This window comes from Siniperca chuatsi, linkage group LG14 (genome assembly GCF_020085105.1).
Source record: "Siniperca chuatsi isolate FFG_IHB_CAS linkage group LG14, ASM2008510v1, whole genome shotgun sequence".
Taxonomy (NCBI): Eukaryota; Metazoa; Chordata; class Actinopteri; order Centrarchiformes; family Sinipercidae; genus Siniperca; species Siniperca chuatsi.
In genome coordinates this window covers 569,891-583,374 of record NC_058055.1, presented here as the reverse complement: position 1 = coordinate 583,374, position 13,484 = coordinate 569,891, and the positions used below count along the sequence as shown (strand labels likewise).

At 45.3% G+C, this 13,484-nt stretch overlaps 1 protein-coding gene across 9 annotated transcripts in view; it reads right to left on the bottom strand.

Annotated features, from left to right (window-relative positions):
* The window catches only part of LOC122888243 (inactive serine/threonine-protein kinase TEX14-like), an 83,177-nt gene that overhangs the window by 29,554 nt on the left and 40,139 nt on the right, over positions 1-13,484 (bottom strand). For 8 of the 9 annotated variants that reach the window (XR_006380667.1, XR_006380666.1, XM_044222415.1 and 5 more), the window contains 3 exons: positions 3,292-3,470; positions 2,544-2,695; positions 1,852-2,042 (listed from right to left, as the gene is read on the bottom strand). Coding sequence is in view for 7 of the 9 variants with exons in the window: in XM_044222415.1 (XP_044078350.1) it covers positions 1,852-2,042; positions 2,544-2,695; positions 3,292-3,470 (522 nt within the window). In the remaining 2 variants the exon portion in view is untranslated. The remainder of the gene's footprint in view (positions 1-1,851; positions 2,043-2,543; positions 2,696-3,291; positions 3,471-13,484) is intronic. The other variant, XM_044222416.1, reaches the window with a different exon arrangement.

Here is a 13,484-nt window from a genome sequence, read left to right as displayed (position 1 = left end):
TGCCTTATCATATACTGTCCTATCGTTCAAGTGAAACATATGGGGAACAACTGTGTGGCTTTTCAGACCTGTTCCCCAAGGTGTCAGTGTGCATCACGTGTTGCTGCTGTAACGTCTATAGCCTACTTGTTTATTTATTTATATATTTTGACAAGCAGCTTGTTATTATGCTAGATCTGTTTTTGCTGACTTGTCCTTACTCCAGTCATTACCAGAAAAAGCTTAATGGCAACCTCTTTCCTATCTACTTCTCTGCCTCTCCATCTGTATGCATTTTTATCCCATTACTGCATGTTACTAACTCGACATCTTCTCTCTCCCATAGATTTGTGCTGTCTCGTTTTTCTCCTCTCTCCTTCTGTCGCTTTCAGCAGGTATTTCTGCCTCCGGAGCTGCAGAGACTGGATCTGTGGTTGTGGGCCACCTGCTACTACACTTGTTGTTATTGGCTTTGTTACTATTTAATATTAATATTACCACTACCATTACATTATTGCTATTTTAAAATTCTAGGTGGAATTTGCATCTCTCTCTCTCTCTCTCTCTCTCTCTCTCTCTCTCAAAACCTAACAGGGCAGTGGCAGATGACCGCCCACCATTGAGTCTGGTTCTGTCCAAGGTTTCTGCCTCTTAAAGGAAGTTTTTTCTTGCCACTGTCACCAAGTGTTTGCTCATGGTGGGATTTATTGGGTCTCTGTAAATAATATTATAAAGAGTACGGGCTAGACCTGCTCTATAGAAAAAGTGCAATGAGATAACTTCTATTATGAATTGGCACTATATAAATAAATTGAATTAACACAGCTGTTGAATACAAGTTTGCTGTGTTCCTGTGTGATAAAGGAACAGCTATTGTGCTCTGTCACGGCATTCGAGATTTCTTGTGCCTTACTCTGTGTGCTTTTCTTTTGTTTTCCTCTCCACTAACCCACACATCTACACTTACACACATCCCAAGTGTGGTCATGCCGTCTTCCTCGCACCCCCTCGTCCACCCTAATTAAGGTAGTACCTTAAATATCAGCATTGTTAGGGGTACAGCCACCTTTGAGATGGTTTTTCACGTCCCTGATCCCAGTTTGATAATATTAATACTTTTATTAATATTCATAAATATCTTGATATTTTACTAATACCCAAACTTGCCATACCTGAATCCTAACAAGTGACTTGACTTGACGTAATTTGTCCGTAATGTAAGTTGTAATTGCATAGAATTTACTGGGCTGATTGTGCAAAACCACTGGTATAGTCCTTTAACAGCAGGCTGAAAAGGATGTTGCTCTGCCGTCTCTGGTTGAAAGTTTCAAGCCTGTTGCACCTGTAACAACACCCAACAAGGATATAACAGGGTCCTGGACTACACCTGTACATCACTAGCCTGGCATCGGCAGACTAATTCGAAAATACGTATTAGTCTGGAACCTCTCATTTTTGCTTTCCAAGGGGTGTTTATCAACGGCGCAGACCAAAATGCCTCTGGACGCAATTGGAAAGACCTACAACCAATCAGAGCAACGACACGTGCTGAGCAACACATGCAAGTTTTTTCCTTAACCTATCCTACCCTAACCTTTCCTTTCCCTAACACCTTACCCTAACCTTAACCATCACAACTAAATGCCTAAGCTTAACCCTTACCCTAACCTTAACCTAATTGTAACCCAAACCCTAAAACCAAGTCTTAACCCTCAAAAAGCAGTGTATACCCGTGGGGACCTCAAGTTTTGTCCCCACAGAGACACAAGTCTCCATGTGTATTCAGTGTGCATTCAGATTAAAGTCCCCATATAAGAACATGAAACACACAAACACACACTGAAGAGACTGAAGCATATAGACCATATAAACCTTCATGTCCTGTTGTAGTGTGTAGCACAGGCTCTGCAGGCTGCATGTGCGGTCCTGTGGGTGCTGTTGCAGGCCTTTCAGGACTACATCATAGTAGGGCTGTGGAATGCTGCTGTCTACTGCCAGGGCCTGGCCTGCATCCATTTCCTGTTTGATCCTGTCCAGCTGTACTGTGCCCCATGGTTCATTTTCTGAAACAATATATGAAATGTTAGATTCTGACATTATTCCATTTGAACAAACTGTCACCTACTGTATATCCTAAAGCTATAGGAAATGTTAAATCACAACTTTGTAAATAAAAAAACAACTTTGTAATTAACTATTGCTATTGTAATTAACTATTGGAAATATCATCAGTGCTTCCTCGCTGTTAATGAATTTATTTACCTTCATTTACTGATTCAAATTCTCAGTTCTGTTCAGTTCTAGAATTCTATTCCTCCAGAATTAAGTCAAAACCTCGAGTCCATTAAGCCAAATTTCATTTGACAGAGGAAGGACAAACAAAAAACACCATGTGACTGTATGTAAATGTAATTCTATTCTGTTCATCAAATTAATTTTGTGTGATTATTTTATACAGAGACTATGGTAACTGTGAAATCCCCCAAACAATAGGAAAGGCAACAACTTATTCCCTGACATACAATGTTTAAGTCCAGAATGAAAAGCCATGATGTGAGAGATACCTGTGTAGAGTTCCTGGATCAGAGCACACAGACTGTAGATGTCAGCCTCCTTTGTGCAGGGTCGCTGTTTAATGACCTCTGGAGCAGCCCATCTGTAAAGGCTGGGGGGCAGGACTATGTGCATGGTTGGTTTGACACATGTACTTTCACTGCTGGCCATACACACACACACACACAAAATAATTATAACCAGGAGTGTGGTGAAACCAACCTTGTTGGGGGTTTTTGGTTATGTAACCACAGAATTGGCTTTGCATAAACAACACATACTTTCAGACCACAGCTCTGGGGAAACCTGCTTAAATTCCTGACCACTAAAAATACTCAAAATATCATATTTTATGAGGAAGGAAATGCACAAATACAACCTGTTTGTTAGGCATCAAGGATACACACAATGTGCTTTGCTGAGAAACACAGAATGTAAATAGAACTTTGTTTGTTTACAAGAAAATTCCACAAGGTACCTTTGGGCTCGGTGTACACTGGCTAATTCAACATCTGTGACAATTGTAAATGACATCAATGACTGTACAGATCATACACTAGTGACAAAAAAGCATAGTCAGACTGAATATTGAAGTGGTAGCCATATAGCCATTCAGTCTGAATCAGGCTATTGAAAACAGACATTTTTTTCCTAAATTTTAGATATCCATTTAAAACACCTTTCATCATGCAGGGAGTTTAATTTGTACCTCCTGCATCAAGGATGCATTGAGCCTGGTGTAGGCTTGGGCCTGCCTACCTGGGGACCATAAAGCCTAAACCAGTTAGTTTGGCTACTGAAAGCTTTGTGAGGACCACACTATGGGAAGACAGGGCCCTCATCACCAGGCCTCCTCCGTGGAGGTACTGCAGACCTTCAACAACTTGCAACATCACTGACAGCAGCCATGTGTCCTGCAGCACTGGAAACTCTGCACACTGCAGACACAGGGAGTAGACAACACAGACACACTGTTTAGACAACTGGATGGATTCAAATAGTTTTCATGGTGGAAAAAAACACTTCAGAAGCATAGCCATGTTTTGCAAAATACGGTTAAATATACTGCTTTCCTCTCAGTCCTTGAGACAAGATAGTGTGTATGTAATGCCTGACCCCCAGTGTCCACTGGACAGGGACAATTACTCACTGCTCTCTCGCCACTATCTTTACGGACCATATCTATTTTTGCCGGACCCACTCGTGTCTCCGAAGACTAAAATTCACATGAAATAAACATTTAATGATGTATTTGATTTGTTATTGGCTTGTCGTAGTGCTTTACATACAAAATTTCATAATGTAGTTTTTCATGTGTCTTTCTGTCACTTCTCCTTTGCACTCTGTGAAGCACAATAAGGAATGCTACGGTTTTCCTTCTGCTTGATTAACATATTCAGGAAATACAGATAAGATAAAGACAAGATAATATGTATATGGGCATAAAACAAGTTAAGTACAGCCAAAAAATATCTGTTCCCACATCGATCAGAAATTAGCTGCAAACAGCTCCACATCTGAAACGCTTCCAGTGGACATTTGAACCATGACAGAGACAAGACTGAGCCATATCCAGTGGACATCCGAGTTGAGACTGTACAGATTCTGGGTGGATTATCACAATAAATGATTTCTTTGATTAGAAAACACACAGAAAATGAATAAATAAACAAGCTGGAAGTAGGAAAACACGTAGTACAACCATCTGTGACACACAGAAGGATAAATAATAAAAATTCATGAAATGCGAAATCAGTTCATAAATCTGCTGTTGCAGAGGCTGGTGAAGGAGTGTAATATAATATGTGAATATGTATTTACAGAATAGTACCAGCCATAGTAATGTTAAAGCTAATTTGTTAATTTATAAATTAGATAAATTCAGCAGAGTGTATTTCATGAGAAATATGCTCCTCATTATAGTTCTATTTTAATTGTTCAATTTAAAATCTCACTATTCTCTCACTCTCAATATTAATCACAACTCATATTACAGTTATCTTATTTGTCAAAATAGTGTAGCAGCTAATTGCATTTTTCTTGCAGCTCCTGTGCAGACCTGTGTGAAGGCAGACTGAGGAATGAGGGTATCAGATTTCCACCATAATACCTCACCCTTGCTGCTTAATCTTCTGTGAAGCCAGTTTGAAATTGGTGCGTGAAACTCCTTACACAGGGTAAATAAAAAACACACGGGATGCCCATGCTGTTTCTCAATCTTCAGTATATCCTGTGTCCTTAATGATCAAAGTTTGTTGCTCTGCCAGACTGTGTAAAGACAGACTGAGTGTGGCTTTTATGGCTTTATGATATGCTGAATGCATGTCAACCGGACAACACTTTCATACACACTTAGTACAAAATAAGGGTAAATTCTGGAATCTGGGGGTCTTTACTCACTCTTATGTTGAAAAAGTACTTATAAATACTTTAAAGTTTCACAATATCATAAGGGGAAATTACAATTAGTGCCTTTAAGATAAGGTACCTGGGAGTACACATGGACAATAAACTGGACTGGGCTAAGAACACTCAAGCTCTGTACAGGAAGGGCCAGAGCCGCCTCTATTTTCTGAGGAGGCTGAGGTCCTTCAACATCTACCGGACAATGATGAAGATGTTTTATGAGTCTGTGGTGGCCAGTGCTATCCTGTATGCTGTTGCATGCTGGGGCAGCAGGTTGAAGGTAGCGGACACTAACAGCATCAACAAACTGATCCGTAAGTCCGGTGACATTGTGGGGGTGGAGCTGGACTCTCTGGCGGTGGTGTCAGAGAAGAGGATGCTGGCCAAACTACATGCCATCTTGGACAGTGTCTCCCACCCGCTCCATGACGTGCTGGTCAAGCAAAGGAGCACCTTCAGCGGAAGACTCATCCCACCAAAAAGCACCACAGAGCGCCACAGGAAGTCATTCCTGCCTGTGGCCATCAAACTCTTTAACTCCTCCCTCTAAGTGTCAGTCTGTATGACCCTAGGTCACTAAACTGGACATTGATCATTACATCTCTACCATACTTGAATAATTGTGCAATATTCTGTGTACTACTCCTGTGCAATATTTAGTTTTCCCATGTTAGTTTTTCCTATTTATTGACATTGATATTATATACCTCTATTACTGCTGTGCAATATCTTAATAATCTCAATAAGATACACTTAACTCGACAGTACATGCACCACTGCTTATTACTTATTTTAATACATTGTATTATTATACTGTATTATAATCATCAACCGGTAAACCCACTTGGTACTACTCACACTTATTTTATCTTATACTTACTTATACCCACCTGGTACTTAATTTATTTTCTGTTTTTATAGTGTTTATAGTGTAATATATTTTTTGCTAGTACTTTCTCCTGTGTGCACTGACGTAAAGGCGAGCTACTGTAACAAAGAGTTTCCCTTCGGGGATCAATAAAGTATTTCTAATTCTGATTCTGATAACACAGAGCCTGTGCAGTGACTCTAAACGGAGGGCTGAACCTTCAAGCAGAGGAGTCTGGTAAGTACAGGTCTACATCGTGTATTTTTAATACAGAAATATTTAAAGACTTTTATTTCCTACCGTGATTATAAATTATATCTTTCAGAGTCATCAACTGACACCTTAACATCTGAGACCTCATCTGATACTGACTCCTCATCTGTGAGTTGCTACATTTTTTTTTACCAGTTTTTTTTTTTTTTTTTTACCTAAAACTTACACAGAATATTTATTAAAAACTTTTTTCTCATGCTAGACGTGTGGGGTGGTTTGGACCAATATTTCCAAGTAGGTCTATTGCCATCATCACAGGATGACACAACTGGGCATGCCTCAGGCAGTCAAAACATTAAACATTCTCTAGAGGCTGTCCGGTTAACCGGAGGAGATTCTGGGGATGTGATACCGCATCAATATTTTGAAGAACAACCGCCATTTCACCAGGAGCCTGCCTCAACCACTAATCAACTGCTGACGGCTAGGGCTCAACCAGCGGACAGAGATCCAGGATTCTCATGGGTCGCAACCACAGGAGAACCAGTTCCAGTTCTGAGAATCCACACCTGAGATCCCGCAGGGCTTCCAGCGAAGGATTTCCATCGGCACACTGTAAGTCTATTTGCTATTAAATTGTTTTACAGTGCATTGTGAGACGATTCAATCACGCCATATAAATGTAATAATTACCCAGCAGGGAACACTGGAATGTACCTTCCTTTTCTCAACTTTTCTCTCATTTTACATCATAAGTAAACACGGAAGGTTTTGTACGTGTGAAATCAAAGAGGTTGTGCTTTAAAATGTAATTTTCTACAAAGCTGAGTCTCATAAGGTATATTTGACTGTATGTTGTTATAAGCTATTATTGTCATTGGTTTGAGTTATAGCTCTTCAGTGTTTTCTCATAAGTATTATCTTGGTGTTTATTTATAGGGATAAGTTGATGTTTGTATGTGTGAAAATTGTGAGGTTGTGCTTTAAAATGGAATTTTCTACAAAAGTTGGCTCACATAAGGTATTATAGCCGCTGGTTTGAGTTATAGTGTATATAAGTATTATCTTGGTGTTTTTATATATATAGGAATAAGCTGCTATAAAGGTGAAATTCTAGGGGTTTTGCATTTGTTATTTTAATCAGTCTCTCTTAAAGTAAAAAACAGCTGTTTTTGGTCCTCACCCCTTGTCTTCACAACAAGTTGTGAGACACACACACAAACTCACTCTCTCTCTTTATATTAGGTCATGGATCAACACACACTAGTAGTTATTAAATTGTTAGAGAGTTTAGCAGACTCAGTAGCACGAAATCTTCAGAATGAGTCAGGTTTTCAAAACAATTTAACTGAAAATGATTTGAATGAAAACGACACAGCCACTACATCTAACAGCTCTGATCACAACAGTGATTCCAAAATCACTACTATGCGGTTTAAAATATCAAAGCTTTTCTATGTTCGCCTTATGTTTGTGAACACTGCTTTACAGGTTTTAACAGCGTGTTAGGCCATACTTGCGACGCTCGTTGCACTGTATGCTTTGACCCTGGTTGTACACAGAGACCGTGTCAACCTGTTGTGTGTGATCAATGCAACAGAACGTGTCGCTCACCTTTCTGTTTGACCAAACACAAAGTACCTACAGAGAGATTGAGAGCTCAAACATATGCCAGCGCTTGTGCCTTGTACAAAAAATGTACCAAATGTGCAAGGCTGTACTACTGTGCCATGAACGGTAATGGTAAACAACACAAGTTGTAAAATGTAAAATTTGCGGCGAAATTGATCTCTGACTCTGAGACAGAGGTTCATCAGTGCTACATCCAAACGTTACCCCGTGAAACGAAACACAATGAAAAAGTGGTGTTTTATGATTTTGAAACCTACGTCAACGAAAACAGCATTCACGGGGCAGCTGTTGTCACAGACACGCCAGGCTCCACCTCATCTCAGCCACACCGCTCCTCTTCACCTGAATACTAATCACCTGCACCTGTGACTCAGCACACACCTGGTTGCAATTAGCCACTCCTCTCCACTATAAATCTCCACTCTTCACCTCAGTCAGTGTCCGGTCTCGTTCGCTAGAAGGACAGAGCTACGCCTCCTACCTTCAGTTAACCTCGGACTCTACTACGACGCTACTTCTTGTTCTCAGCCATCCAGCGCTACGAACCTCCAACTCGACTCCTGTTTCCTATGGGTAGCAGTTCTCACCCGGCTCCGGAGTGTCTTCTGTCTACAGTGTGTGTGGCTCCCGTTCCCGTCGCCTCGTGTTCAGCTATCCAGCTCCTGCACTTCACTCCCGTCAGTGATCCAAGGGACGGTATCTTCTCTACTCCTATAGACTCTCTATTTATCTCTGTAATCAATAAACCCTCGAAATCTCCTTACCTGTGTCTCCGGGTTGGTCTGTTCCGTAACAGAAGACCGGACCATAACAACAGGATTGCAACATGAGTGCCACAGACCCCTTCCAGGAGCTAGTGGAGATCCTACGCCGTGGCCTCAACGCTCCACCATCATCCATGTCCACCTCCACTACTTCCGCTTCCGCTCCCGTCACTCCAGCAGTTCCGCATTGTTCCAGTCCCATGGCCAAACCAGCGCCCTTCTCTGGCTCGGCGGAGGACTGCAATGGATTCATTTTACAGTGTACCCTGGTCCTGGAAATGCAATCGCCCTTGTATCCCACTGAACGTTCCAAAATAGCCTTCGTTATCTCCCAGCTGCAAGGGAGAGCGTTACAGTGGGCCGAGTCCATCTGGTCACAAAGCGGACCCGTCACCCAGTCTCTGACGAGTTTCCTAGATCACTTCCGTGAGGTATTCGGACGACCCGCCGGTGACTCTTCAGCTGGTGAGAAATTATATCAGCTTAAGCAAGGTCAGCGGTCTATCCAGGACTACGCCCTGGAATTCCGAACCCTCGCGGCAGCAAGCGGTTGGAATGAGCAATCCCTCATCACCACCTTCCGTCAGGGATTGGAACCCCGCGTACGATTGCATCTGGCTGCATACGAAGACACCATCGGCCTCGAAAGGTTTATCCAGTTAGCCATTAGGGTGGCTACTCGTATGCGGACGTGTTTGATGGAACACCAGGATCAACCATCACACACTCACCATCCCCGTCAGCCAGAGAAACATCGCTCTCCAGAACCTGAACCCGAACCCATGCAGTTAGACTCCAACCATTTAACCCAGGCGGAGCGGCAGAGACGGCTGACCCACAGGTTGTGTTTGTACTGTGGCGCCTCAGGACATAACAGGGCCACCTGTCCCGTGAGACCACCTAAACCTATGGTGAGTGCAATAATTCATAGTCTCCCATGTAGTAAGCCCTTGTCTACAAGAATCATCCTGGTTACACCTACTCTATCCCTTCCAGTACAAGCCCTCATCGACTCCGGGTCAGCCGGCAATTTCATCTCTGGCTCCCTCTGCCGGCAACTAAAGATCAAGACTTCCTTCACGTCTACCAGTTACCGAATTACTGCCATAACCGGGAAATCAATCAGCCGCCGTGGGGTTCAGAAGGCTACTGTTCCCATCACCCTCCGGGTAGGTCTACTACATGAAGAACAACTGCATTTAATGGTTCTGGAGGGTTCGACTGCGGAGGTAATCTTAGGGCGGCCTTGGTTGGAGCAACATGACCCCATCATTTCCTGGACTACAGGGGAAGTACTGAAATGGGGCAAGTCCTGTTATCCCGGCTGTTTCCTGCGACGACCACGACCGTCCTCGTATAACTCCCAGAGTCTTCCCGTGTGTGCCACGTCCATCAAGAGTCCTAAGGAGAAACAGTCAGTGGACATTCCGTCTTGCTATGCCGCCTATCAAGATGTTTTCTGCCCAAAGAGAGCCTCCCAGTTACCCCCGCATCGGCCATGGGACTGTGCAATAGATCTCCTACCGGGTGAACCAGTGCCCAATGGAAGAATCTATCCATTGTCCCTACCAGAACAGAAAGCCATGGGGGAGTATATTGAGGAGGCCCTAGCCCAGGGGTATATCAGACCATCCACTTCTCCAGCAGCCTCAAGCTTCTTCTTTGTGGCCAAGAAGGACGGAGGCTTGCGGCCCTGTATAGATTATAGAGCACTCAATCGGATTACAGTCAAGTTCCGTTACCCACTTCCTCTCGTCCCTGCTGCACTGGAACAACTTCGTGGTGCCACCGTCTACACCAAGTTGGACCTCCGCAGCGCATACAACCTGATCCGGATATGGGAGGGAGACGAATGGAAAACAGCCTTCGTAACACCCACCGGCCATTATGAGTACCTAGTCATGCCCTACGGTCTGGCTAACGCCCCTTCCGTCTTCCAGGACTTCATCCATGAGGTGCTCCGGGAGTTCCTTCACAAATTCGTCATAGTTTACATCGATGACATCCTGATCTACTCCGTAACGAGGAAGACCATCGCCAACACGCTGCGGAGGTCCTCGAACGCCTGCGAAGCCATCAGCTCTTCCTCAAGGCTGAGAAGTGCGAGTTCCATCGATCCTCCGTGCAGTTCCTTGGTTACGCTATCAGGAGCAGTGGCATCCAGATGGACGAGGGGAAAGTGGAGGCCATTAGGAATTGGCCCACTCCAACTACGATAAAGGAACTACAACGATTCCTGGGGTTCGCTAACTTCTACCGCCGCTTCATTCAGGACTACAGCAGGATAGTCCACCCTTTGACCAGTCTCCTTCACAACAAGCCCAAGTCTCTGTCCTGGCCACAAGCAGCACAGGAAGCTTTCGACCTCCTCAAGAGAGCATTCACCAGTGCACCGCTCCTCACCCATCCAGATCCCGAGAAACCTTTCACAGTCGAGGTGGACGCCTCTACTACGGGGGTAGGAGCGGTGCTATCACAACTACAGGGAGATCCAGCCAAACTCCACCCATGTGCTTTCTTCTCTCGGAAACTCAGCCCGGCGGAGAGAAACTACGACATCTGTGACCGTGAACTACTGGCTGTGAAGTTGGCACTAGAGGAATGGAGACATTGGTTGGAGGGTGCTCAACACCCATTCACCGTGTTAACAGATCACAAGAACCTAGAGTATCTCAAGAGAGCTAAACGTCTCAACCCGCGCCAGGCACGCTGGGCCTTGTTCTTTACTAGATTCCATTTCAACATCACATATCGCCCTGGATCCAAGAACCTGAAAGCTGATGCACTTTCCCGCCTACACGCTCCAGAAAGCACCACGGAAGACCCAGAACCCATCATACCCCGGCAAGTATTCATTAATCTCATACAATGGTCAGAGGATTCTGTTCCCTCCTCCAATGTCTCCACTAACACTCCGCCGGGCTGTCCCCCCAATCTTCAGTATGTTCCGAGAATCCAGAGAAATCAACTCATCCATACTTCTCACACCTCACTAGGCACTGGTCACCCAGGGGCCAATGAAACCCTCTCGCTGCTACGAGAACGCTTCTGGTGGCCAAGCATGGCAAGGGATGTGAGAAGGTACGTGCAGGGGTGTACAGAATGTGCCATGTCTAAATCTCCGCGTCATCTTCCTGCAGGCAAACTATGTCCCCTGCCGACGCCCAATAGACCCTGGTCACACCTAGGAGTGGACTTCATCACCGACCTCCCTCCATCAAACAACAACACCTGTGTCCTGGTAATCGTGGATCGTTTTTCGAAGTCTTGCCGTCTCATCCCTCTTCGAGGACTACCTACGGCCATGGAGACGGCAGAATGTCTCTTCAACCAGGTCTTTAGATACTTTGGGATACCTGAAGACATAGTTTCAGATAGAGGTCCACAATTCATCTCCCGGATTTGGAAAGCCTTCTTCTCGCTCCTGGGTGTGACCATCAGCCTCTCCTCTGGTTATCATCCTCAAAGCAACGGCCAGACGGAGAGGAAGATTCAGGATATTGGGCGTTTTCTACGTACCTTCTGCCACGGCCATCAGAACTCTTGGAACCAGTTCCTGGGCTGGGCCGAGTACGCACAAAACTCGCAAAGTCAACCATCTACTGGACTCACTCCCTTCCAGTGCGTGCTCGGTTACCAGCCTCCTCTCTTCCCATGGTCTGGGGAGCCTTCGGAGGTTCCTTCCGTGGACTACTGGTTCCGAGAGAGCGAGCGGGTCTGGGACGCAGCTCATCTGCAACTCAGAAGAGCACTCTGCAGGCGCAGGCTGACGGCCGACCATAGGAGATCCACCACTCCGACTTACCAACCTGGCCAGAAGGTCTGGCTATCCACCCGCGATATCAGGATGCACCTGCCCTGCAAGAAGCTAAGTCCCAGATTCATTGGTCCCTTTACCATAACAGAACAAATCAATCCTGTTACATACAAGCTTCAGTTACCACCACAATACAAGATTCATCCTACCTTCCACGTATCACTGCTTAAACCTTTCTATCCCTCTGTCTCCGTCTCTACAGAGCCTGGCGATTCGGCAGATCCCCCCCTTACCGCTAATCGTAGATGATGGAGCCGCTTACCAGGTCAGTGAGATCTTGGACTCCCGACGCCGTGGTGGTCTTCTGGAGTATCTGGTGGACTGGGAGGGCTACGGTCCGGAGGAAAGGTCATGGGTTCCCCGACATGACATCCTCGATCCCTCCTTGTTGACTGAATTCCACGCTAACCATCCGGACCGACCGGCCCCCCGAGGAAGGGGAAGACCACCGCGACGTCAGGGTCCTCGGTCCTCAGGAGCGGACCGTGAAGGGGGGGGTACTGTCACAGACACGCCAGGCTCCACCTCATCTCAGCCACACCGCTCCTCTTCACCTGAATACTAATCACCTGCACCTGTGACTCAGCACACACCTGGTTGCAATTAGCCACTCCTCTCCACTATAAATCTCCACTCTTCACCTCAGTCAGTGTCCGGTCTCGTTCGCTAGAAGGACAGAGCTACGCCTCCTACCTTCAGTTAACCTCGGACTCTACTACGACGCTACTTCTTGTTCTCAGCCATCCAGCGCTACGAACCTCCAACTCGACTCCTGTTTCCTATGGGTAGCAGTTCTCACCCGGCCCGGAGTGTCTTCTGTCTACAGTGTGTGTGGCTCCTGCCTCCCGTCGCCTCGTGTTCAGCTATCCAGCTCCTGCACTTCACTCCCGTCAGTGATCCAAGGGACGGTATCTTCTCTACTCCTATAGACTCTCTATTTAACTCTGTAATCAATAAACCCTCGAAATCTCCTTACCTGTGTCTCCGGGTTGGTCTGTTCCGTGACAGCTGTGGCTTAGTGGTAGAGCGGGTCGTCCACCAATTGGAAGTTGGCGGTTTGATCCCGGCTTCCCTCAATCCACGTGTCAAAGTGTCCTTGGGCAAGACACTGAACCCCAAATTGCTCCTGAGGTGTCTGCCTTCGGTGTGTGTGGATGATTAATCAGTTTCTTTATACTAATGAGCAGTTCTGCCATCTGTGTGTGAATGGGGTGAATGCGATATGTAGTGTGTGAAGCGCTTTGAGTAGTCA